General features: G+C 42.1%; 1 protein-coding gene across 9 annotated transcripts in view; it reads left to right on the forward strand.

Moving 5' to 3' along the window:
• Positions 1–1173: 1173 nt before the first annotated feature.
• Positions 1174–24649, forward strand: part of LOC148017734 (uncharacterized) — a 76544-nt gene continuing 53068 nt past the window's right edge. For 2 of the 9 annotated variants that reach the window (XR_015687716.1, XR_015687715.1), the window contains exons 1-2: positions 1174–1465; positions 2193–2523. Coding sequence is in view for 6 of the 9 variants with exons in the window: in XM_087661852.1 (XP_087517978.1) it covers positions 2196–2523 (328 nt within the window). In the remaining 3 variants the exon portion in view is untranslated. Of the gene's footprint in view, positions 1466–1768; positions 1954–2033; positions 2091–2192; positions 2524–24649 lie in introns of those variants that run through there. The other 7 variants (XM_087661852.1, XM_087661854.1, XM_087661850.1 and 4 more) reach the window with 5 other exon arrangements.

Below are 24649 nucleotides of genomic sequence, written 5' to 3' on the forward strand. Positions count from 1 at the left end.
ACATGCCAATAAGAAACGGAAGGCAGTCCTCTTCACCAAATGAGACATGGTCTTAGTCAGTTGCAAACATATGTCCCTCCCAAAGAATGCGAGTCCCAAGTTCAATCATTGTTATTATAGACCCTACCATATCACTCAAGTCTTGAATAAGGTGACATACAAGCTTGACCTACTAGAAAGCATTTGTGTCCACAATGCATTCCATGTACGCCTTCTACGTAGGTTCTACCTCAACACCCAATGGGGACGACATGTTCCACTGCTTCATTCCAATGGCCCCTTCGAAGCAAAAGCAATCCTTTAGTTCCGAGAACACAAAGGATAACCCAAGTACCTCACTAAGTGAAAAGGGCGCCCTCTCAAAGAAGCCACTTGGATTTTCGAAGTGGAGGCTTGTGAACATGGCAATGAGGCCTTCACTACCTGACTCTAGGAGAATTCCAACAATCCTTCCAATGCACCTTGAGCCATCACTTAACTTACCATAAGCCTAGCAACACCTCCATGCCTCAAATGTCATCAAGTCGAGGGTGGATAGGCATGATAGCAAGGATAAAACAACAAACAGAGGAGTCTAGATGGGTTGACATTGACCAGCTTTATAGAAAAAGCTGTGTTAAGATCCCCAAGATGTAATGCAGTAGACATTGACCAGCATGGTAAGTAGTAAAGGCTGTGTTAAGACCTTGCTAATGTGTCAAGACAGATTACTGACTAGCTTATTAGAAGAAGCTATGTCAAGACCTCGGAACGAGTTAAATAAGCTCTACCCTTAGATTGCTGAGGACACAAATCCATTATGTGGGGGTGAGTATAAGTGCTTTGTAACTATACCATGGCATTGCTACCAGAAACACCTATATAGGGAGTAATAGTGACTTTAAGTCTTGCTTGGTTTCCACTCTACATGTGATTTCCTATACCCAATGCTGAACTCTCACATATGCGATGTCACGAGGGTGTAGTCTTAGGATGTATCTATGTTGTATCATTTCTTTCATTAAATAATACAAGAATATACATTGCCTTCACATATCATGTTACCTTCCTGTACCGTGTCAAGTAAGTAATTGAGTGCAAGTGCATCACGAGGATGGCAGGTAAAAAATGGCCAAAAAACTCCACCCGTCAAATTGAGGTAAAAAATGCCCAAAAAACTCTGTCTCCACCCTATGCAGCCAATCTTGGTCTCAATGACAACCCGGAATTTATGATGAAAAGTCAGTGGAGGCGGGAAATCTAAATCCCGAGCGTTCAACATTTCTTCTTCTTCTTCTCCTCTCTCTCTCTCTCTCTCTCTCTGTGTCTGTATCTGTCTGTCTGTCTTTTTTTACCCTTGACAGAATTCTCTTAGCGTCAGGTGCAGTTTTCCCCACGTTTGCGGAGACCCAGATTTTTCCTGTGGGCGCCGTGTATGCCAAAGAATATAAACCAGTGAATCGAGGAATCGGCACACCATCTGAAGGTACTTAAGCTCACGATCCAATGCACCATTGTTTCGTTCCTGATCATCTACCCACGATGGTTCTGTTTCACTCATCCTAGCTTTGAGATAGAAGGCCCTATGCCTCGTACGTGGTGCATTTTCTGGCACCTCATCTGTCCCGGATCATAGGTAGAATTGTGCTTCCAGTGGAAGATTTGACTGCGCTCACTCTGATTTCTCTATGTCGTAGTCTGATAATGGGATCAAGTGCCCGCTTTCTGTTCGCAGCAAACAATGCGATTGTTAAATTCTACTGTCCTATGTAATTTTGCTTCCCTACAGATTCAGAATGTTTCCGGCATGAGGAACTAGCGATACATCCTCCAATTACTGACGGCTCACTGTTCAACGATCTCTTTCATGTCCTGTCATGCTGCGCAGTAATTGGTATCAATGTGGTTTCAGGATATCTGCCTGTGGAAGTCTCATACTATTCCTCTAATGGATTTATCTAGTGGCCACAACAAGTTACGATAATCCACCTTTTGACCTATTCTGCACTCTATTGGTCTTTTCAGACGCTCATCTCAAATGCATATGCCTGTAGGTGCTATAAACAAGTGGCGTAACTCTTATTAGTTCCAAGTGTGGACGTACGATATGTGTAATTGCCATACCACAGTATCTGTTCATACCATGGTTGCTTGCTTTCTTGTTACCTTTGGTCATCTGATGCTTGCTGATGTTCTTGTGATATTTATTACAGGTCATGCCTGGACCAGTTCAGAAAAATTGCAATCAACTTGAGCTATGCCAATGTGGGACGGATGCTTTATCTCCTGAAAAGAAGGGTGCACAATCCAACAAGCAGACCAGATATTCTTGTCATGCAAAAGAGTCTCCTTTTAAAGCCAGTCGATGTGAGGGCACATGTGCTTGCGCATTGCAGGGCAAGCTTGTAAGTTTTGGTTCCAGTAAGGTGCCCTTGAACCACTGGTGGGAGGACCCAAAATCAGGATCAAAAGGACAAGGTGTTTCGAGTACATTTGCCATGCAAGCAGCATCCAGTTCATCTTATCAGTCAGGCTTGGCTTTTGGTATGTTGCATTCTTAGCCTCATGTCTGGTTGGCTCGTTGTGTTTCTTCCATCTTCCAACTACTCCTGCTGTACTTATGTAGCTACAAGTTTGTGATTGCAATTGCTTGTCATTCTATGCACACCATAAGCAATTTTAATCAAAGGAAAAAAGTTTTACAACTAAGAATTCAGTCCTCTAAGACCAGGAAATTTACGATCTGACATAATCAAACCATTGGTCCAGAGTGTTACCAGCATTTGGATTTGAATTACATTGCATGACATGGCAGCATTACATACTTTTAGAGTTCAGCTACTCAAAACTTAAGCTTGAAAGGCTCAAGGTGGAAGAACTTAAGATAGAGACGAGAACAAAGTCTTAAACTACTTTAGGATCAATAAAGTGGTCTTAGAAGGACTCGTAGGTGGAAGCAAAGGGTACTTAAAAACCTAAATAAAGGATGTTTCCGTGCGTTTGTCACATCAAGACAATGTATGTAATAAGGCCAGCAATTATAGGATACAATAGGAAGCTGTTCATGTTCCTTTTGAGATTCATGGTAGAATCATTATAAACGGACAAGACTAGGAATGGAAGTTCATTTTCATGTATTTGGACTTATATGGCATGTTAATTCAACTTTCGAGCCCAACTCTACAGGTTTTCTTGGATATAAAATTGGTTTGTTCAATAAATGGGTCACCATTATTTACACAAATTGGCTATTCATTAATTGCATTTACACAAATTAGTTGAACAATAAACATATCGAGTGAATTTTGGGTCTTGATATGCTTACAAATTATTTTTTATTATACCACTTAAAGAGATCTTAATGAAATTTAGTCATACTTGAATTGCTCTATCAATGAAAGGAACAAATGAATGTGGTTTTATATCTCATTGAGATAGACATTATCTTCTAAAAGTAATATTTGTTTGAAGTAGTTGATGACAATACATTTGTTAGTTTTCTTAGCTTCTTTGTTGATTTTTATTAGAAGGATTTTGTGCTTTTGAGACTAAATGAGTTATTGGTTGCATTTGTCTTTGTTATTTTCGTTGTTGCTATTTTCAAAGTACCAAAAGATCACCTTTTTAGTATACTTGGTTTTTAATAAGGATAAGGTTGATAATGAAAATGTTGAAAACATATCAAAGTTAGAGAATGATTGCATTTCTTTTTTAAAAATGTATGCTGATTGCTTTTCTTAGTCACTTTTAGATTAGCTATCACTTGAAAGGTTAGAAGATCATATCATAGATTTTATCCTTGGAAGTAGCCTACCTAATTGGCCACCCTATAGGGTAAGTGTAGTCTAGCAAGAGAGAACGATTCAGGTGAAAGAGTTGTTGGAAAAATGATTGATTCATCCCAACTCATCTCTCTGCCGTTCTCTAATATTTTTGGTGTAGAAAAATGATGGCTCATGGTGTATGTACATTGACTATTGTGCTTTTAATAAAATCACGATAAAGAGTTGGTTTTCAATTTCTCGGATCAACAATGTTACGAATATATTGTAGGGGGTAGCTTGTTATTAGTGAATGCAGCAATGAAAGCATAAAAGGATGTTGAAATAGATTGCTAAACACAAGATAGAAGAGAGAGAAGATAGAAAACACAAGAATATTGCAAAGGAGAATTCAGAGATGTGCTTAGGAAATAGAATCCATATACTAAACGTGAGACAATCGTATATATTAGTGAGTCATTGGTTGCATGGGCATTGACATTGGCTTCCTCTCTTCAATAAGATATGTGTTGGATTTGCAAGCGATGAATGAATGAATATGAGGTAAGAGTCCGAATAAATAAAACAAAATAGTATAAAAAAAGTGATTAGGTTAACTAGTATTTAATGCTAATCGATCAATATAAAATGCTAAAATGATCATCTTAATGATTTTTTAAAAATATCTAGATAACTCATGAATGCTTGGTACTTTCGAGACTTACACATGAGTTGATTAGATTATGAACACTCTCTTAGATCATGGATAATTTGATACGATACAATGATACAACGATAATGACTCATCATAGTCCATATAACAAAGACCATCAGAATAGGACTATCGATACCCAAGCAGTGGGTGATTAAACCACTCCCAAGTTACCTTGGAGCGAACCTAAGTGTCGATGTTGACCATACTAGAACTTGAACATAGAGAAAAATCATAAAATATTTTTGTGTTTATTATCAATGTTTTGCAAGAGCATACATGATTATCTTGTCAAAAATGCCTTTGGGTATATGTAAACGCGGATTTCTCACCTTTGGCTAAGATCACCAAAGTGTCCCCTCATGTGAGCTCGGACTAGAAGCTAATCCTGCTCTTTGTCACAAGGAACAATTCATGATGAACCTAAAGGTCAATCCTAGCTTTAGGATTCTAAAACTTGCCAGACTTGGATCGATGCTTCAAGGAAGTTTCTCTTTGGAACCTATGTCAGAGTGCAGCGATGCGGAAGCATAGGACAAAGACTAAGAGAGAGTGAACACAGAGAGAAGAGAGAGAGAGAGAGAGAGAAAAGGAGACAGTGAAATACAAAAAATCTGCACTGTAGTATGTTGTATAGGAGTGCAAAAACATACACGCATGCAAAGAAAATATCTGTGTGTGTCTCTGCCTTGAGAATCTCAATCTCCGTCAATCCGCACGCTGTCAATTTCAACAAGCCGTCTTTGTCAAATGTCAGATTGGAATATTTGAGAGTGCTACAAACTGTCTATAAATAGCGGAGAAAAAAATAGTGTCAAACACCAGGTCGGTTGTTGGAAATGTAGTCGATTGCATAAAATAATGCAAAAACTGTTCGATTGACCAAACTGTTGTCTGATTGATCAATCAGTTGATGTGGCACTTTGCATTGTTCGTACTGTATTACTTGTTGATGTAGCAATCTGTGTTGTCTAAGAAATAACTCGCTAACATCTCCCTTCAAAGCTTGGACATGTCAAAAGACTGAGGGATTTGGTATGGCTCCGAAGAAGAGCTTGGGGAAGCACCTTCGTGAACAAATCTGCAAGATTATCCTTCGTCTTGTAGTACTCCATATCAATGGTCCCATCTAGAAGCTTCTCTCGAATAAAGTGATATTGGATCTCAATGTGCTTCGTCTGGGCATGGAATACGGGATTTCGTACCAAGGCAATGCAACTCTTGTTGTCACACTTTAAAAGAGTAGGACGAGTTTGGGAGCAACCAAGCTCCTTCAACAATTGTCGAAGCCACACAGCCTCACATATGGTGGAAGACGCGGCTCGATACTTCGTCTCAATAGAAAAAAGGGCTACCGTGGGCTGTTTCTTGCTACTCCATGAGATAACACTTGTACTCAAGGTAAAATAATAGCATGTAGTAGACCGCCGTTGGTCCATATTGCCAACCCAATATGAGTCGCTTCAACTTGCAAGAACAAGATCGGAAGCATTTGTACTTGTTGGATAAGAAATTTCTAAGTCAGAGGTCCCCCTCAAATATTGAAATATCCGCAAGGCAGCTTGCCAATGCACTTGTTTGGGTTTACTCATGAATCCCACCAAAAGACCCACATCAAAACAAAGATCAACACGAGTGTTGATTAGCCAAATCAAGGATCCAATCAATTGACTGTAGCAGAAAGCATCTGTCAAGGGAGAATTGGCGTGTGAAGTGACCTTTCAGTTTGGATCCATAGGAGTAGAAATTGTCCGATAAGTCTCCATCTCAAAAGTTTCCAAGAGCTCTTGAATGTATCTCTATTGAGAGATGAAAATCCCACTTTGAGATTGATAAATCTCGTGACCCAAGAAGAAATAAAGAATCCCCAAATTTGTCATCTCGAATGTTTGATGCAAAGCTATCTTGGTCTCTTGGACCTTCTGTGCATGATCCCTTGTCAGAATCAAATCATCAATATACAACACAAACAACACACGACTAGTCTCAAAAGTGTTCACATAAAGATGTGGATCGGTCTCGGAGTGCAGATAGTCCAATGTGGACTGAAGAAACGAGTTAATCTTCTCGTTTCATGCACGCAGTGCTTGCTTGAGGCCATACAAGACCTTCAATCTGTAAACCTTTTCATTCGAGGATCTAAAGCCAAGAGGTTGCTCAATATAGATCTCCTTCAAGTTACCATTAAGAAATGTCGACTTCACATCCAATTGATAGACATGCCATCTCTTGTGGCCAGCCAAGGCAAGAACAGCTCAAATAGTCGCCATACGAGTAGTGGGGGCAAAAGTATCATGGAAGTTAATGCCTAGGCGTTGAGTAAAACCTTTAGCAATAAGGCGAGTCTTGTGCTTGTCCAAAGAACCATCGCTAAGGTACTTGGTCTTGAAGACCCACTTGACGTCAATTACCTTCTTGGGAGAGGGATGAAGCACAAGGGACCAAGTATCATTTCTCGCAATAGCCTCCAACTCGGCTTTCATAGCCTTTCGCCAATGGTCGATTGCAAAGTCTCCTTCATTGAAGTGGGCTCTCGATCTTGCATAACACGGGTCATCAAACAATAGTTAGAGCAAACAAGCTCCGTAGAATGTGTTTGGTTCCTCTATGACCTCCGCGGCCCATCTTGCAGTTTCCACTCCTTAGGGACTCCTCAATCGCTAAATCTCAGAGTGTGTGACATGCCCAACAAGGCTGAGGTTGGACCTCTCCTTGTCGCTCTTTATCTGTTGAAGACTTGGGAACATCCATCGGCGGAAGCTCCTTTGGGGCGGCCGGTGAAAGGGAAGACTTTGAATCAGAAGAAGAATCTCCATCAAGAGGCTATGGCTCCAAAGGAACTATCTTGGGAGCCCAACTCTCCCTTGGATCTCGAAGTACAAGGTGCTTCTCACCCCTCTCTGTGGCCTAAACTTCTAGGAACTGCACATCTCGGCTCGTGTAGACATTCCGGTTGACGGAATCAAACAGACGATAACCTTGGGGCTGGGAGTTGTAGGCAACAAAAACCTGTCTTCGGAAAGTTGCCTCAAATTTGTCATGTTGCGTCTTCAGGATGTTTACATAGGCATCACATCCAAAGATCCTGAGAGACATTAGGCTTAGTCTCAAAGTAAGCCTCAAAAGATGTCATCTTGTCAACGACCAAAGTGGGAGGAGATCGATTGAGGATATGAATTGTAGTAGCCACAGTCTCGACCCGCAGAAACAGAGGTGTTTGTCGGTGCTTCATCATGGTGCGTGCCATCTTGATCACACTTCTGTTCTTTCACTTCAAAATGCCATTCTCTTGAGGAGTGTTGGTGTTAGCAAACTCTTGGTGAATGCTCGTATGTACACAAAAACGAGCAAACTCATTAGATATAAATTCACCACCCTTGTTTGAAAGCAAGGTCTTCAGTCATCGACCAGATTGGTTCTCCTCAAAGAGAAGCCAATCCTTGAAGTGGGAGAAAGCTTGCAACTTCAATGTCAAGAAATAGGCCCATGTTAGCTTGCTGTAGTCATCTATAATCAACATGAAGTATAAGCTTTCCTTCAAGGACTCAGTACTCATCGGGCCACAAAGATCCGTAGTGACAAGCTCCATAGGTGAAGTAGACCGCCTTGAAGCTTTGTTGGAAATTGCTTTCCCATGCAGTTTTCCATGAATGCAAGAGACACATGGTTGATGGCTCTGTTAGGAAGCGGAATTACGTGGTAAATCTAGCAAATCAAATCTCAATCATAAACAACTTTATGACACACATAATAGAACTTAATGGAAAAATCTAACAAATCAAACATCTCAACTATTAAATACAAACAACATTATAATATATAAGAGGATTTGAATAAATCAATAGATTGAGAAAGACGAAAAAAACACACGATTGGGCCCAATCTTCCCCATGGCAAAAGCCATGGTTTGCTATCCTTAATTATATATTATAGTTTTACATGGATATTTGCATTCATATCTTACATATAATTGCAAAGAAAGTATAAATATCAATTGAAATACAGAGTTTTAAGAGTTAAGAGGTATCTTGTAACATGTTGCAATTGCTGTAGAAGATTCTGTGCTCTAAATCTTGACGTTTTGACATCACCATCGCATCCAGAGTGTGCCAAAACTCCCAAAATGACTCTTGAAGCTTTGAATTTCGATTTTGAATGAGGTATCAACAAAAAAACTCAGTTTTCATCTTGTTCTCTTGTTTTGCGTGCAATCCTGTTGCTTTTATAAAGAAAGCTAGAAAAGCCTTCTAAAAATGTAACCATATTAACAAAGTAGCAAGGTATTCCATAAAGAAAGCTTATTTCAATAAAAGCATATCTTAAATCTTATATTTTAAAATAATTTATATTAAAAATAATAAATTAATAATACTAAGGACAATGATTTAATTATTACTAAAGAAGTTTAAACTTATAACTTACAAATAGAATAGTAATTTTAATAATACAATATCATATAAATACATAATATTATATATTATACTTAATATAACTAATCATAATTATGAAATTTATGCTTGGACTTACGTTAATGCCCAGTGCTACCCAAAGCTATCGCTACTTGCTTTACACATCAATTGAAGCATTCACAATTGTTTATAAATAAAATAAACAAACAATAGTGAATACCTAGCAGTTTTCAGTTACAAATAATTAAATAGGTTGGAACTTTGTCTTGATTTTAATTTAATTCGAGTGCGCACTCTGAACTCGTAAAAGCTTAATTAATTAATATGAATTTTGCAGAATCACCTGTTGTGGAATCATCCATGTGCATATTAAATTAATCTGACGCTTGAAAAGGATAGATGTCCCCTTCAATTTCTCGCACAAGGAATCCACCTTGTGTATGATGATCCTCGGTAAATAAATATAGTTTTACGGAATTCATCGAAAAAACCTCACGGAATTCACCGTGGAATATTTCACGGACTCCATCGTAGAATATGCCTCCTGGCATCATACCTCCTGGCATTGTAGAATATGCCTCCTGGCATCTAAAATTTACCAAGTGTTTAGTATAGGATAATGAATCAATCGGAGTCTAATTATTAGCAAATAATTGATTCTAATAAGATTAAAAACTAATATTAGTGTCATAGATGTCTTTCATGGGAGTAAGAGAGTCAAAAGATAAGGTAGAAATATTATGAATGCTAGGTCTTATACTGAAAGCATCGATAATAACAAATAAAATTGTTATTTTAGTTTATTAGTAAGTAAAAATTTAACTAAGAATTCTAGAAAAAATAGTAAGACTTACCTATCTTACCTTGATTGGAGATCTCTATCTTTATATGAAAGTGTGAATTCGCAACAGAATTAGGAAGTTGAAGAAATTTTTAAAGTACTTTTAAGAAAAATTTGTTAGTCTCAATGTTGATCAAATCAAAAGATAACAACATTAAAGGTATACTATAATTGTAAAAAATTAGAGTGAGAATCATATTGAAGGCCTACTTTGAGTAAAAACAACTTATATCTTTTTGTGAATTAAGTTAGTCTATAACTAGAGAGTTGAAGCTTATAAGGAATTTTATAAAACATTTACTTATGACTAAGACTAAAATTAAAAAAATAATAATAATTATAAGGCTAAAGTTGGATAAAATACTAGTCTTTTGGTAAAAAATAGTAATATTCAAGTTCTATGGCATATTTAGATATGATTATCTTTTAATATATGCATATTTAGACAAAGCCATGTCTAATATAAATTTTAGATCTTTGTACAAGCTAAAACTTTTTCTTTTGGAAGTATACTCAAATTCCAAATGGATTAAAAGCTATCCTACTCGGAAATTAGTGTCAAAAAATGACGTACTAGTGAGACGGTAGGGTTGATGGGGAGGAACACGGAGTGAACTCAGCAAACATGGAGAAGAGAAGAGAAGTGAGAAGAAACTCTGATGAATGAAATGATGAAGTTTTGAATCATGGAGTGAATGTGATACAAGGAAACAAGGGTGCCGTAGCACAAGGAAGATGATGAAGACAACCACGTACCATGAACCACAATATCCTCCTGAAGGGGTGTGAGGGTAGTGGAGAGGCTGGAGAGAAGAAGTGACGGATTGAATGAATTAGCCGTAAAGAAAGAATGAGAGAGTGGCCTATAAATAGGCATAGTTAGTCTAGGATGGCGCCCCTTTTTGGGGTTGCAAACCCTAAACGCAAAATGCAAAAACGCAAACTGTAGGTGAAGGGCGAAGGGTTTCTCAACACCCCCTCTCAGGCCCAAAAAGGGGAACAAGAGAAGAGAGGTGGAGATGCAATGCTTATGCAGCAGGTGCCACTTGGACAGTGTCCCTCATGGAAAAATTGTTCACTTGCCGAAGTGTCCTAGTACAAAGATGATGAAAACATGCAATGCATAAGAGAAATGTCAGACTTTGTGTGGTGCCGAGAACCATAAGGATATGCTTGTACTTGATCTCGGGAGGTGGCTTCATGCTAACCAAGTGACCAAGGCAAGAAGAGAAGAGGAGGAAGAAGATGTAGAGGATCCCTAAGATCCAAGATTTCCACTAGAAAGAGAACTTGTAGTAAAGAACAATAGACAGAGTGAACGGGAGAACCTGAAACTCAACCTTGGGAGAGAAGCCACTAGCTCCGTGCATCCATGTTGGAAGGAATATGAAGGCCTCGTCACCAAGTTGCGGCTGAACCTCCGAGGTTCCGATATAGGTAGTACATGAAGATCCTGGGTATCAGTAGAAGAGATGACTGGTCGAAGATAGCCACCCCAAGAAAGTGGAGGATGGGTGAAGAACTTCATGTGGAGTAGGTTGCTCCTTTGAGGTGGGAGGTGGAGGGGCCCCCGTTGAAGTTGAAGAAGTAGATACCCTCTCTGAGAGCAAAGAAATAACATCCCCCTTTGAATCCCCCTCTGAAGTAGATAGGGAATCCAAAAACTCATGGATCATGGACTCCGAAATGTCTGATGATGAAGGAAGTGCCGCCGGTCGTGCTGAAGGTATCTGGGGTGCCGAAGAGCTCCCAGAGGTAGCCTCTCGAACCTGAGTAGTCGAGGGTGGGGCTCAGAATGAACAAGAGGTGGGCACCAATTGCTATCTCTTAGTGGAGCGGACTGGGTAGCCAAAGAAGAGGAAGGAGTTGAGCAGCCACTGTCTCTCGAAGGAGCAGATTGACGAGGAGATGGTATCAAACAATCATTGTCTCTCGATGGAGCAGATTGCAGATCCGTAGGTTGTGGAAGCCACTGTACCTGAAAATAAGTGGGAGAAGATTGCCGCTGGCATTGCGATGATCTCCAAAAGGTCGTAGCGCCAATCCATCCTCCATGTGCTCGAAAGGACTTAGTGCGCATCGGATGTGTCTTATTGCCTTGAGCATAGTACTCTGATAGCCGATGCAGAATGTTTTCTATGGCCCAAAAAGGAGAGGTGGCACAAGGAGTGCCTGGTGGAGGACGCATATGCTTCGGGGAGTTGGGGAGCAAAGATCGAAGTCGGCAAGCATCGGTGGCGTGTCTGGTGATGCCACAGTAGAAGCACCTAGTAGTTTGGACATCTATTGGTAAAGAAGCCATGGATACCAGTGTGTTTCGAACTTAGTGCGTATCGGATGCGTCTTATTGCCTTGAGCATAGTACTCTGATAGCCGATGCAGAATGTTTTCTGTGGCCTAAAAAGGAGAGGTGGCACAAGGAGTGCGTGGTGGAGGACGCATATGCTTCGGGGGGTTGGGGAGCAAAGATCGAAGTCGGCAAGCATCGGTGGCGTGTCTGGTGATGCCATAGTAGAAGCACCCAGTAGTTTGGACATTTGTTGGTAAAGAAGCCATGGATACCAGTGTGCCTTGTTGAAGAAGGAAGAGGTCAGCCACCATGAACCACGAACTGCAATGTTTGCCTCAAAGGGTGTGAGGGCAGTGTGAAACACGAGCCGCAATGTCCGACTCAAGGGGTGGGAGGGTAGTGGAAGGGTTGGAAGTGAGCTGCCAGTGGGAGGAGGATGTGACCAGCAGTAAGAGATTGCAACCAGTAGAAAAATGTAGGTGAGGAGAGAGAAAGAATAAAAATGCAGGTAGGATAACTTGCAGGAGAGAGAAAGACTAAAAACGCGGACAGGACGGCTTGCAAGAGAGAGAAAGACTAAAAACGCAGACAGTAGGAGAGAGAAATATTAAAAACGCAGGCAGGACAGCTTGCATGAGAGAGCCACGTACCACAAACCGCAATGTCCACCTCAAGGGGTGTGAGGGCAGTGGAGAGGTTGTTAGCAGTCATGTTTGTCATGCCTTGTCATCTCCTGCCTGTGAGCCTCAGTCTGAGTCAGACGAGGACATTAGGAGCTTTGACATGTTTGTCATGTGTTATGATGGGGGAGGCTAGTCACTCTTGATTGGCTGTCTTAGGTTGTGTATTTCTTTTTGGCCTCTTTTAGTGGGCAGCCACTGGCTGCCCGGCCACCTTTTTGGTCACTGTTGTGGGGCGCCCATTTTAGGGCACTTTTAGGGTTTGCGCCCATTTTAGGGTTAGGGTTAGGGTTTGTCCGTTGCCTATATATTGGCAGCCCCCCTCCCCACTTGGTCAGTTGTCTTCTTGCAGATTCCGACACTCCTTCTCCCCCGTGGTGGTGCTGCCATCGTCATCAGCCTGATCTGGTGCCCTCACTGACGTTGTGGGCTGCGTGCAGGGACTGATCAGTCCATTTCAGTGTATTCAGCATTCATTTCAGTCAGTGCAGATTTCTCTTCCTTATTTTCTGCTTTCTCTCCCTCTCTCCCTCCGTGTTCGTATTTCCTCTTCCGTTGCGCACTCTCACATGGTATCATCGCCGAAGGAGAGTACACGGAGCTGAGTTTTACGCGGGAGAACACCCACAACTTTGCGTTTGCTGGTCCCGATGTCTCCAACAGCTGAGGCGTCACCTTCTGCACCATCTCCTTGATCCAGGCGGCCTGTTTTGGTGTCAACAAATTTGCGTTTGCTGCTGGCGCCTTCTCCAGTGGCTGCCACGTCATCACCACCCTCTTCCTGCCTGCGTTTTCAGTCTGGGCGGCCCTCCTCCAGCTGGGCTCTTTTCTGGCTGGCGACTCTTTTCCTGCTGTTGTTCCCTCGTCCGGCGGCTCTTTTCCTGCTGGCGACTTATTCCCAGGCTGCGTTTTCAGGCAGGCGGCTGTTTTTCTGTGGTGATTGCATCGTCAGCATTTGCGTTTGACAGCATCCTTGCGTTTTGTGCAAGGCGGCCAGCTCAAGAGCTTCTGGTGTTTGTGTTTCGGCACCGGCAACCTTCCCTTGTTGTGTTTTGGTGTTTGCAGATTGGAAGATGTCTTCTCATCAGTCTACAGGTTTTGATGACTCAGATGACGAGCTTTTGTCTCGACATTCATCTGAACGGAGGCATGATTTCTATCACGAGGACCGTCGTCCGGAGTCTATTCCTCTTTCCCGTCCCCCTTCTATTCATGTATCTCGGCGATCCCCTTCCAGTGGGCCGAAGATGCAGCCTTTGGTACCCCCTGTACAGGTACCCGTACTTCCTCAGCTGCCCAAAGAGGACCGGTTGGATGGCTCCAACTTTACTCTATGGTCCTGCAAGGTGGAGTGTATCTTGGACTCCTTCGATCTTTGGGAGCTTGTTTCTGTTCCTATTCCCCGGCCTAAGGTGGATCGTGCAGATGGGACATCTATGGATCGTGCAGCCTTATGGGATCGGCTCAATTCTAGAGCCCGATCTTTCCTCTTTCTGAGTTTGCAGGATTCTGTCCTTGTTCATTTTCACAGGTTGAAGACTGCAGCGGACGTGTGGCAGAAGCTAGCGTCTCTCTATCAGCAGAAGACGTTTGCCCACCGGATATCTCTTGAAAAGAAGTTGCGGATGCTCGCTATTGATGATAGTCCTTCCATGAAGGACCACATCAACAGATTACAGGATATGAGGGATGAGCTTGCATCCCTCGGTCGGACGATATCTTCTGAAGACATGGCTATGATTCTTTTGACTCAGCTGCCATCGCCTCGGTTTGATGTCTTCTACACCAGCCTACTTACATCGAGGACCCGTGAGAAGCTTCTATGGGAGGAGCTATCCCCGCTTGTCTTGGAGCATGACGAGCGACTCAGAGAGGTCAGTGCTAGTGGATCCGACTCCACTAGAGCCTTTGTTGCAGGTTCGGGAGGACAGAAGAAGAAGAAGTCAAAGGCTAAGAAGAAGGACAGTTCTTCAGGCTTTGACTCAGATTCAGAGAGACCGAAGTGCCCACACTGTGGGAAAGGGACACATCCCGAGGAGAAATGCTGGAAGAAGTACCCTCACCTTCGTCCGGGAGCGAAGGATGGATCTATATCAGAGCCTTCTTCTACCTCTACACCAGCTGTTACCCATGAGTCAGTGTTCCTTCATATCCATGCTTTGGAGGAGGATCCTTCTTCTGTGGCTGTAGTGTCTTCTGCGCAGCCTTGGTTAGTGGACAGTGGTGCTTCGAGTCATATGACTCCCCGAGGTGATTTGTTACAGGATCTCCGTCCATCAGAGGGTTCAGTCACTGTTGGTGACATTTTATCGGTGCCTATTAGTGGTGTTGGCACATTGTCTTTGTTTACAGACCAACCTACGAGCTTCCTTTCACAGGCCCTACATGTTCCGGACTTGGGCCTTCCTCTCCTCTCAGTTTATGGCCTTACGAGGCTTGGCACACGAGTGATCTTCACCGAGCATGCCATTGTTATTGAGGATCCTCTTACAGGAGCTGTCTTATCTACAGGTTGGCAGGAGAGCGGGCTTTACAGGCTCCATTCCCCTTCTTTGATGCAGGGTCCTCCGAGGTAGTCTATTGCTACACCCGTTCTCGCTTGTGCACCTTCTATTCCACAGGTTCCTTCCCATCCCCCACCTTCTCCTCCGGTGGTTCCCTCGTACCTCCCATCCCTTTCAGAGGGGGACGATCTTGGTGATGCGGCTGTGGATTCCCTGGCCCCTAGTGTTTTCGAGGGGGCTTTCCAGGATCGTGAGGAGCTCCTTCAGCGGCAGTCTACTTCGATGGACTTCATCGACATTGGCATTCCTCTTGCGACCCCAGGATCTATTTCCTCTTCGGCCTTCAGCTCTTGATTGGCTGTCTTAGGTTGTGTATTTCTTTTTGGCCTCTTTTAGTGGGCAGCCACTGGCTGCCCGGCCACCTTTTTGGTCACTGTTGTGGGGCGCCCATTTTAGGGCACTTTTAGGGTTTGCGCCCATTTTAGGGTTTGCGCCCATTTTAGGGTTAGGGTTAGGGTTTGTCCGTTGCCTATATATTGGCAGCCTCCCTCCCCACTTGGTCAGTTGTCTTCTTGCAGATTCCGACACTCCTTCTCCCCCGTGGTGGTGCTGCCATCGTCATCAGCCTGATCTGGTGCCCTCACTGACGCTGTGGGCTGCGTGCAGGGACTGATCAGTCCATTTCAGTGTATTCAGCATTCATTTCAGTCAGTGCAGATTTCTCTTCCTTATTTTCTGCTTTCTCTCTCTCTCTCTCCCTCCGTGTTCGTATTTCCTCTTCCGTTGCGCACTCTCACAGAGGTTGGAGAGAAGAAGTGACGGACTGAATGAATCAGCCGTAAAGAAAGAATAAGAGAGTGTCCTATAAATAGGCACAGTCAGTCTAGGATGGCGCCTCTTTTTGGGGCTACAAACCCTAAACGCAAACCCTAAACGCATAACGCAAAAATGCAAAAATGCAAACTGCAAGTGAAGGGTTTCTCAACAATTAGATGTCTGTATAGGTTGAAATTTACAAATTTCATTAAGTTTGGGTTAACTGCGAGATCTACTTTCAAGATAAATAACTTTCTTTGTAGATAGAATTAGGTCATGATGATAACTAAAGAGTTGTAGACAACAAAAAGGTCTACAATTTATGTCCCTATGATGGATTACTAAATTTGAATGTAAGGTCATAAAAAATAGGGCTCAAAGTTGGCTACTACATAGTTTTTTGCATATTGCTGTGAAATTTGCAATCAGGGTCACTTTAGGACTCAAATAACTTGTAAATATTTAGAATTTGTAAAATATGTGTCTAATAACAATTGTAGATCTTTCGGAGGGCTGAAACTTTTGTTTTTACACCATCCTCAAAATATGAATCAGTAAAAAGTTACATTACTTGAAAAATAGTTGTTCGAGAGGATTTTTATGGTAAAGTATATGCAATAGCTAGGCTATTTTCAAGTGCCTCTTCTATATAGCCTGTTATATAAATAAAGACTTAATATGCTTAAACTTAAATGTTTTATCAAATAAAACAAAGCTTTGATTTACTATGAAATAAACTTCAAAAGCTTTTTGGCTATAACATCATGTTTGCATGGCCAAGTCCATGCTATAATCCAAATTTAGAGAAGAACAAATTGGATCAATTCGAGTCAATCAACTGTGGATATAAGGTTGTCCAAAACACGAGAAATGCAGTTGTAATATTCATCTGTAGTGATTTGTCTTGTAGATTGCCATTGTTTCACGGTGTTTGTCTTTATACACTGATATCATAGAATTGAAAACTCGGAACGTAGCCAAGCTCTGATACCAATATTACGAAGTAGAATCACGTGGCAAATCTAGTAAATCAAATCTCAATCATAAACAACTTTATGATGTACATAATAGAACTTAATGGAAAAATCTAACAAATCAAATATTTGAACTATTAAATACAAACAATTTTATAATACATAAGAGGATTTGAATAACTCAATAGATTAAGAAAGACAAGAGAAAAACACACGACTGAGCTCAATCTCCCCCATGGCAAAAGCCATGGTTTGCTATTCTTAATTATATATTATAGTTTTACATGGATATTTGCATTTATATTTTACATATAATTATAAAGAAAGAAAAATATCAATTGAAATATAGAGTTTTAAGAGTCAAGAGGTATCCTGTAACATGTTGCAGTTGTAGAAAATTCTATGCTTTGAATCTTGACTTTTTAGATATCATCATTGCATTTGGAGCATGCCAAAATCCTCAAAATAACTCTTGAAGCTTTGAATTTCGATTCCGAATGAGGGACTAACAAAAAAACTCAGTTTTTATATTGTTCTCTTGTTTTGCGCGCAATCTTGTTGCTTTTATAAAGAAAGCTAGAAAAGCCTTCTAAAAACTTAACCACATTAAGAAAATAGCAAGGTATTTTATAAAGAAAGCTTATTTCAATAAAAGCATATCTTAAATTTCATATTTTAAAATAATCTATATCAAAAATAATAAATTAATAGTACTAAGGACAATGATCTAATTATTACTAAAGAAGTTTAAACTTATAACTTACAAATAGAGTAGTAATTTTAATAATACAATATTATAATAATACATAATATTATATATTATACTTAAGATAACTAATCATAGTTTTGAAATTTATACTTGGACTTACGTTAACACCCAGTGCTACCTAAAGCCACGATCCTCGCCATGTCTTTCCAAAGGTACTCATAGTTTAGATGGCTAAACCGAGCATGCCATAGCTCGGACTGTGTTTGAGAGGTAAGAAGAAGAGAGGTGAGAGCTGTAGAAGTGTTCAATATGTAGATGCCATTCTCCTCATACCTTGCAGAGAGAATCTTCCTTGATCCACGATCAAGGACTCGAATAGTATCACTGTCAAACTCCATTAAGAGACCAAGAGAACAAATCTTATGGATCGAAGGCAAATGATATTCCAAGCTTGGCACATACAACACCTCAGAAGTGTGGGTACCACTACGTCCATCTGAAATCAGCTGCATCTCACCCCGCGCAGCAAGAGACACAAAAGAGCTATCTCCAATGAGAATCAGCCCACGCGAAGGTCGCAAACGGGCAACACCAACAGGAGGAGTTATGTGCTGTGAGGTACCACTGTCCACGATTCACTCTCGAGCTTGGGGGGTTGTCATCGTAGTATCAGAAGTCTTCGGTGAAGAGTCCTCAATGACTACTAAGTATAGAAAAGCAGTTGATGAGGGTGTAGTTGTTAGAGTATAACGATGCGGAAGCGTAGGACAAAGATTGAGAGTGAACACAAAGAGAAGAGAGAGAGAGAAAAGTAGATAGTGTAAACGCAGAAAATCTCAGTGTAGTATGTTGTATAAGAGTGTAGAAATATAAATCGGGGCAGAGGAAATATTTGCGTATGTCTTCGACTTGATGACCTTGATCTCCGTCAGCCCAAGCACAGACTTTCTCAGCCAACAGATCTCAAGACCAGAATTTGAAGTCAATAGATGACTGAGTATGTCACAAATTGGCTATAAATAGCCAAAAAAATAGGAAATAACAACACCAGGTCGGTTGCATTAAATGCAACCGACTGCAGTAAAACTAATCGATTGTAGGTGCTGACGTGGCGCCTGTTGATGTGGCACCCTGTAGACATGGCACTACCGTACTCTGCTGTCCAACGACTGTCCAGGAAATGATTGGCTAACACCTCCTCTCGAAGCTTGGACATGTCAAAAGACTGAGGGATCTGGCATGGCTTCGAAGAAGAGCTTGGGGAAGTGCCTTCGTGAACAAATCTGCTAGAGTATCCTCCGTCTTGCAATACTCCATATCAATGGCCCCATCCAGAAGCTTCTCTCGAATAAAGTGATATTGGATCTCAATGTGCTTCGTCTGGGCATGGAATACAGGATTTTGTACCAAAGCAATGCAACTCTCATTGTCGCACTTTAGAAGAGTAGGACGAGTTTGGGGGCAGCCAAGCTCCTTCAACAATCGCCTAAGCCACACAGCCTCACATGTGGTGGAAGACGCGGCTTGATACTCCGCCTCAGTAGAAGAAATGGCTACCGTGGGTTGCTTCTTGCTACTCCAAGAGATAACACCTGTACCTAAGGTAAAACAGTAGCTTGTAGTAGACCGTCAGTGGTTCACATCGCCAGCCCAATCCGAGTCACTCCAATTTGCAAGCTTCAGATCTGAAGCATCTGTACTTGTGAGATATAAAATCCCTAAGTCAGAGGTTCTCCTCAAATATCGAAGAATCCTCAAGGCAGCCTGCCAATGCACCTGTTTGGCTTCAGTCATGAACCTTGCCAAAAGACCCACAACAAAATAAAGATCAACACGAGTGTTGAGGAGCCAAATCAAGGATCCAATCGACTGACGGTAGCGTGAAGCATCCATCACAAGAGAATCTGAGTATGAAGTAGCCTTCCTGTTCGAATCCATAGGAGTAGTAATGGGTCGACAAGTCTCCATCTCAAAAGTCACCAAGAGCTCTTGAATGTACCTCTACTGAGAGATGAAAATCCCCCTTTGAGACTGATAAACCTCGTGACCCAAGAAGAAATGAAGAAGCCCCAAATCCGTCATCTCGAATGTCTGATGTAAAGCTGTCTTGGTCTCTTGGACCTTCTGTGCATGATCCCCTGACAGAATCAAATCATCAACATACAATACAAACAACATACGACCAACCTCGGAAGTGTGCACATAAAGCTGCGGATCGGCCTTGGAGCGCCGATATCCCAACTTCGATTGAAGAAACGAGTCAATCTTCTCGTTCCATGTACGAGTCAATCTTCAACCTATAAACCTTCCCATCGGAGAATCCTAAGCCAGGAGGTTGCTCAACATAGATCTCCTATTGCAAGTCACCATTAAGAAAGATCGACTTCACATCCAACTGATAGACAAGTCATCTCCTATAGCCAGCCAAGGCAAGAACATCTCGAACAGTCGCCATACGAGCAGTGGGGGCAAAAGTATCATGGAAATCAATGCATGTGCGCTGAGTAAAACCTTTAGCAACAAGACGAGCCTTGTGCTTGTCCAAAGAACCATCGCTAAGGTACTTGGTCTTGAAGACCCACTTGACACCAATCACCTTCTTGTGAGAGGGACGAGGCACAAGAGATCAAGTGTCATTCCTCTCAATAGCCACCAACTCCGCCTCTACAGCCTTCCGCCAATGATCAAATTGCAAAGCCTCCTTCACTAAAGTGGGCTCACGATCTTGCATAACACGGGTCAGCAAACAATAGTTGGAGTAAACAAGCTCCGAAGAATGTGCTTGGTTCCTTCGTGCCCTTCGCGGTCCATCTTGCAGTTCCCACTCCTCAGGGATCCCCTCGATCCTGGGGTCTCGGAGTGTGTCATGGACCCAATGAGGAGGAGGCCGGACCTCTCCTGACCTCTCCTCGGTGCTCGCCATATGTTGAAGACTCGGGAACATCCACCGGCGGAAGCTCCTCGGGGGTGACCAATGGAAGTGAAGACTCGAAATCAGAAGATGAATCTCCATCAAAAGACTCTAGCTCCAAAGAAACTATGGTGGGAGCCCAACTCTCCCTTGGATCTCCAAGAACAGGGTGCTCCTCACCCCCTCTGTGGCTGGAACTTCCACGAATCGCACATCTTGGCTCGTGTAGATATCTCGCTTGACGGGATCAAACAGACGATAACCTTGGGATTGGGAGTTGTAGCCAACAAAAACCTGTCGTCGAGAAGCTGCCTTGAACTTGTCACGCTATGTCTTCAGGATGTGCACATAAGTGTCACGCCCAAAGATCTTGAAATAAGAGACATTAAGCTTAGTCCCGAAGTAAGCCTCAAAAGGTGTCATCTTGTCAAGGGCAGAAGTGGGAGATCGATTGAAGATGTGAATTGCGGTAGCCACTGCGTTGGCCCCAAAAATTGAGGTGTTTGTCGGTGCTCCATCATGGTGCGTGCCATCTCGATCACACTTTGGTTATTTCGCTCCGAAATGCCATTCTCTTGGGGAGTATTGGTGTTAACAGACTCTTGGTGAATGCCCATCTGCACAAAAACGAGCAAACTCGTTAGACATAAATTCACCTCCCTTGTTTGAACGCAAGGTTTTCAGTCGCCAGCCAGAACGGTTCTTCTCAAAGAGAAGCCCATCCTTGAAGTGAGAGAAAGTCTCCGACTTCAAAGTCAAGAAATAGGCCCAAGTCATCCTATTGTAGGCATCTACGATCAACATGAAGTACAAGCTCCCCTTCAGGGACTCGGTCCTCATCGGGCCACAAAGATCCGTAGATACAAGCTCCATGGGTGAAGTATAATGGAATTTCATTGAGTCAACAAGGGAGCATGAAGGTAGAAGTAAGAGAAGGATAAATCATAAGCCACGTTTAAGTCTACAACCACTAGAATGATTGCATTTAGTTTTTCCCACCTTAAATATGATTGGGTTCTTTTACATTTGGGTGGTCTCTTATTCTTGGCATTATGCTCGAACATTTTGTATGCTCATAGCCTTTGGGTTTTTGGCTTGTCAACACAGCTCTTTTAATTCCATTGACTCATTGTGCATGGTGCCCTTACGTGTGTGTAATTTTAAATTACAAATTGCACAAGAATGAGCTTGATGCTTGAGAATAATTTTACAATAAACTATTTCTAGGTTTTAAACTAATTTCTTGATTTGTCGTAGGGTGCTCGACTCTTTCATGCCATTTTTGACCTTTTTGCATTTTGAGATATGCTTTTATTCTCAGCTTTGATTTTTAGCACTTATGAAGTGGTCAATGTATTGTTGGGCAATTGTATTTGGTGTTAGCTTTAAATTTGGCCTTTATACCCATTGCTTTTCACTTTTGTTGCAGCTGATCTTGAACTCTTTTGTAGTCTACCTTGAAAAGAGCTCTTTGTATACCTTGAAAAGAGCTCTTTGTAGTTGACCTCGAAAAGGATTAACAACCATACCATACCACAACAATGATTTACCAGAAATCTATACCACCATGGTTCATACAACATTGGCAAAGAGAGAGGACCATGGTTACCCAAGTAGTGGGTTAATCAAGCCACAACCAAGATATCTTAGAAAGACATTGATATTGATGTTGATTTTACCAAGCCTTGAACTAGAGAGTAGAAATAGCTAAATCTTGATGACCATCATGAATGAGCTCTATGAAAGGCACATATTGACCATGGATTTCTTACCTTTGACCACACTGCCAAAGGGGTCTCCTCATGCTAGAACAATCTAGGAGCAAACATCAACTTTTGTCTAACCTCTTGTGATGAACTTGAAAGATGAACCAACTTTAGGATTTATATTGCAAGATTGCATCTATGTATAAGCCACGTCCAAGGTCCACCATAGCTAAATATAGATGAGGCCAGAATGTTCTACTTTCACCCGTTAGAGAGTCATGAGGGATGATGGCACACTAGGGCTAGAAATGATGGCACACCAAGCACAAATGCCCTACCTCCACTCGATAGAGAGTCATGTTGGAATTGGGATGATGGCACACTAGGCCAAAATGCCCTACCTCCACTTGCTAGAGAGTCTTCGTTTGCTTGACCATTTAAGTATGGACACATGTCACAATCAAATCGTCCACATAAGGACAAACAACACATGATCTCCACCTAAGGTGTGTATATACAATTGGGGGTCGGCTTTGGAATGCCGATATCCTAATTTCTCTTGGAGGAACGAGTCAATCTTCTCATTCCAAGCACGGGGAGCTTGTAGGCCATAGAGAGCCTTCGGCAACTTGTACACCTTACCATCAGAAGAATCGAAGCCTGGAGGTTGCTCAACATAGATCTCCTCCTTCAACTCCCCATTCAAGAAGGCAGACTTCACATCCAATTGATAGACTGGCCATCTCCTATGGCTAGCCAAGGCAGGAACTATGCGAATAGTGGCCATTCGAGCGTAGGGGCAAAAGTATCATGGAAATCAATGCCTGGGCGTTGTGCAAAACCTTTAGCAACAAGGCAAGTCTTGTGCTTGTCCAATGTGCCATCATTGCGGTACTTGGTCTTAAAGATTCATTTGACTCCAATGATTTTCTTACCAGGAGGCTTCAACACAAGAAACCAAGTGCCATTCCTCTCAATCAACTCTAGCTTTTGCTCCATTGGTTTTCGCCAATGATCATGTTGTAAAGCCTCCTTTATGGAAGTGGGCTTCCAGTTTTGCATGACATGAGTCATCAAACAATAATTAGTGTAAACAAGCTCAATGTGGTGTGCTTGGTTCCATCGAGAATGTTGTGGACCATCCTATAGTCGCCACTCCTCAGGGATCCCCTCAATCCTTGCATTACGAAGAGTGTTGCAAGCCCAACGAGGAGGTGTTGAGAAACCCTTCACCTACAGTTTTACATCTTGCGTGTTGGAGGGGTTTTTGTCGTAAGGTTGTATCCATCGGGGATCAGAGATGGAAGGAAGTAGAGGATAGGAGATGGAAGAGAAGAAAAAGAATAGACAAGAGGTAAACACGATAAAGACAAAGCACAATGAATCAAATCACTATGTGTTGATAGAACTTGAAATCCCTTGTTTGGCACTACTCAGAAGCAATCTCCAAGCATTAGATCTCTTGGAGCTTCCTTGTAGATAAAAAATGTACATGAAAACAACAGCTTTTTCTCTGTTGCTCCGAGTTCAAATCTGATGGCTCCGTTGGCTCCGAAAGGGGGGTAAAGCTCCAGGATGCCTAGTCCGGAATCTCCCAGATCACTCCTTCCTCTCCTTATTCAAAGTGTTATTTGTTGCTTGTCAATTGCAATCGCGACACGCACGATTTTGCCTATTTTTCTTTTTTATGAAAATTCCAAAACCGGTTGAAAAAGCAACTTGCTTTTTGCATGCCATCCTAATTTAGGAGTTTTTCTAGCTTTTTAGGATATTTACAATAAATAATATAAAAAATATCAAAACTAGGTTAAAATTGTTAAAAAATCTAGTATTTTTGGACCATCCATGCCATGGACACTAGTACTAATGACTTAGATGACATTGTGTCAGAGTGCAGCGGTGCGGAAGCGCAGGACTGAGAGAGAGAGAGAACGCAGAGAGAAAAGGGAGAGAAAGAGATAGTGTACAATGAAGATCTGCTATATAAAGAATGCTGAATACAAAGATATACACGGGCGTAGTGCGCTGGACTGCGTGTCTCCACCTCGACGATGCGACCTGCTGTCCACCTCGAAGTCTGCTGCAGTCTGCACTGTCTGCTGTCTGAAATCTGTGAACAGAGACAGAAATCTGCACGGCACCGGTCTGTAATCTGCGACAGAGAAGAATGTGTAGACTGCTGGAAACGTCGGCAAAAAATAGGCGAAAAACCACCTAGAACGGGGCGCCAAAATAGGGCGCAGCTTGGAATAAATCCGCTGCAGGCAGTCGGACTGCCACGTGGCAGTCCGACTGCTGCTGGTCTGACTGCAGCAGTCCGACTGCTGCTGCTGGTCCGACTGCCCTCCAAAACAGGC

The sequence above is a fragment of the Lygodium microphyllum genome, chromosome 21 (genome assembly GCF_053477565.2).
Source record: "Lygodium microphyllum isolate KBCC chromosome 21, Lygodium_microphyllum_v1.1.10, whole genome shotgun sequence".
NCBI classification, from domain to species: Eukaryota; Viridiplantae; Streptophyta; class Polypodiopsida; order Schizaeales; family Lygodiaceae; genus Lygodium; species Lygodium microphyllum.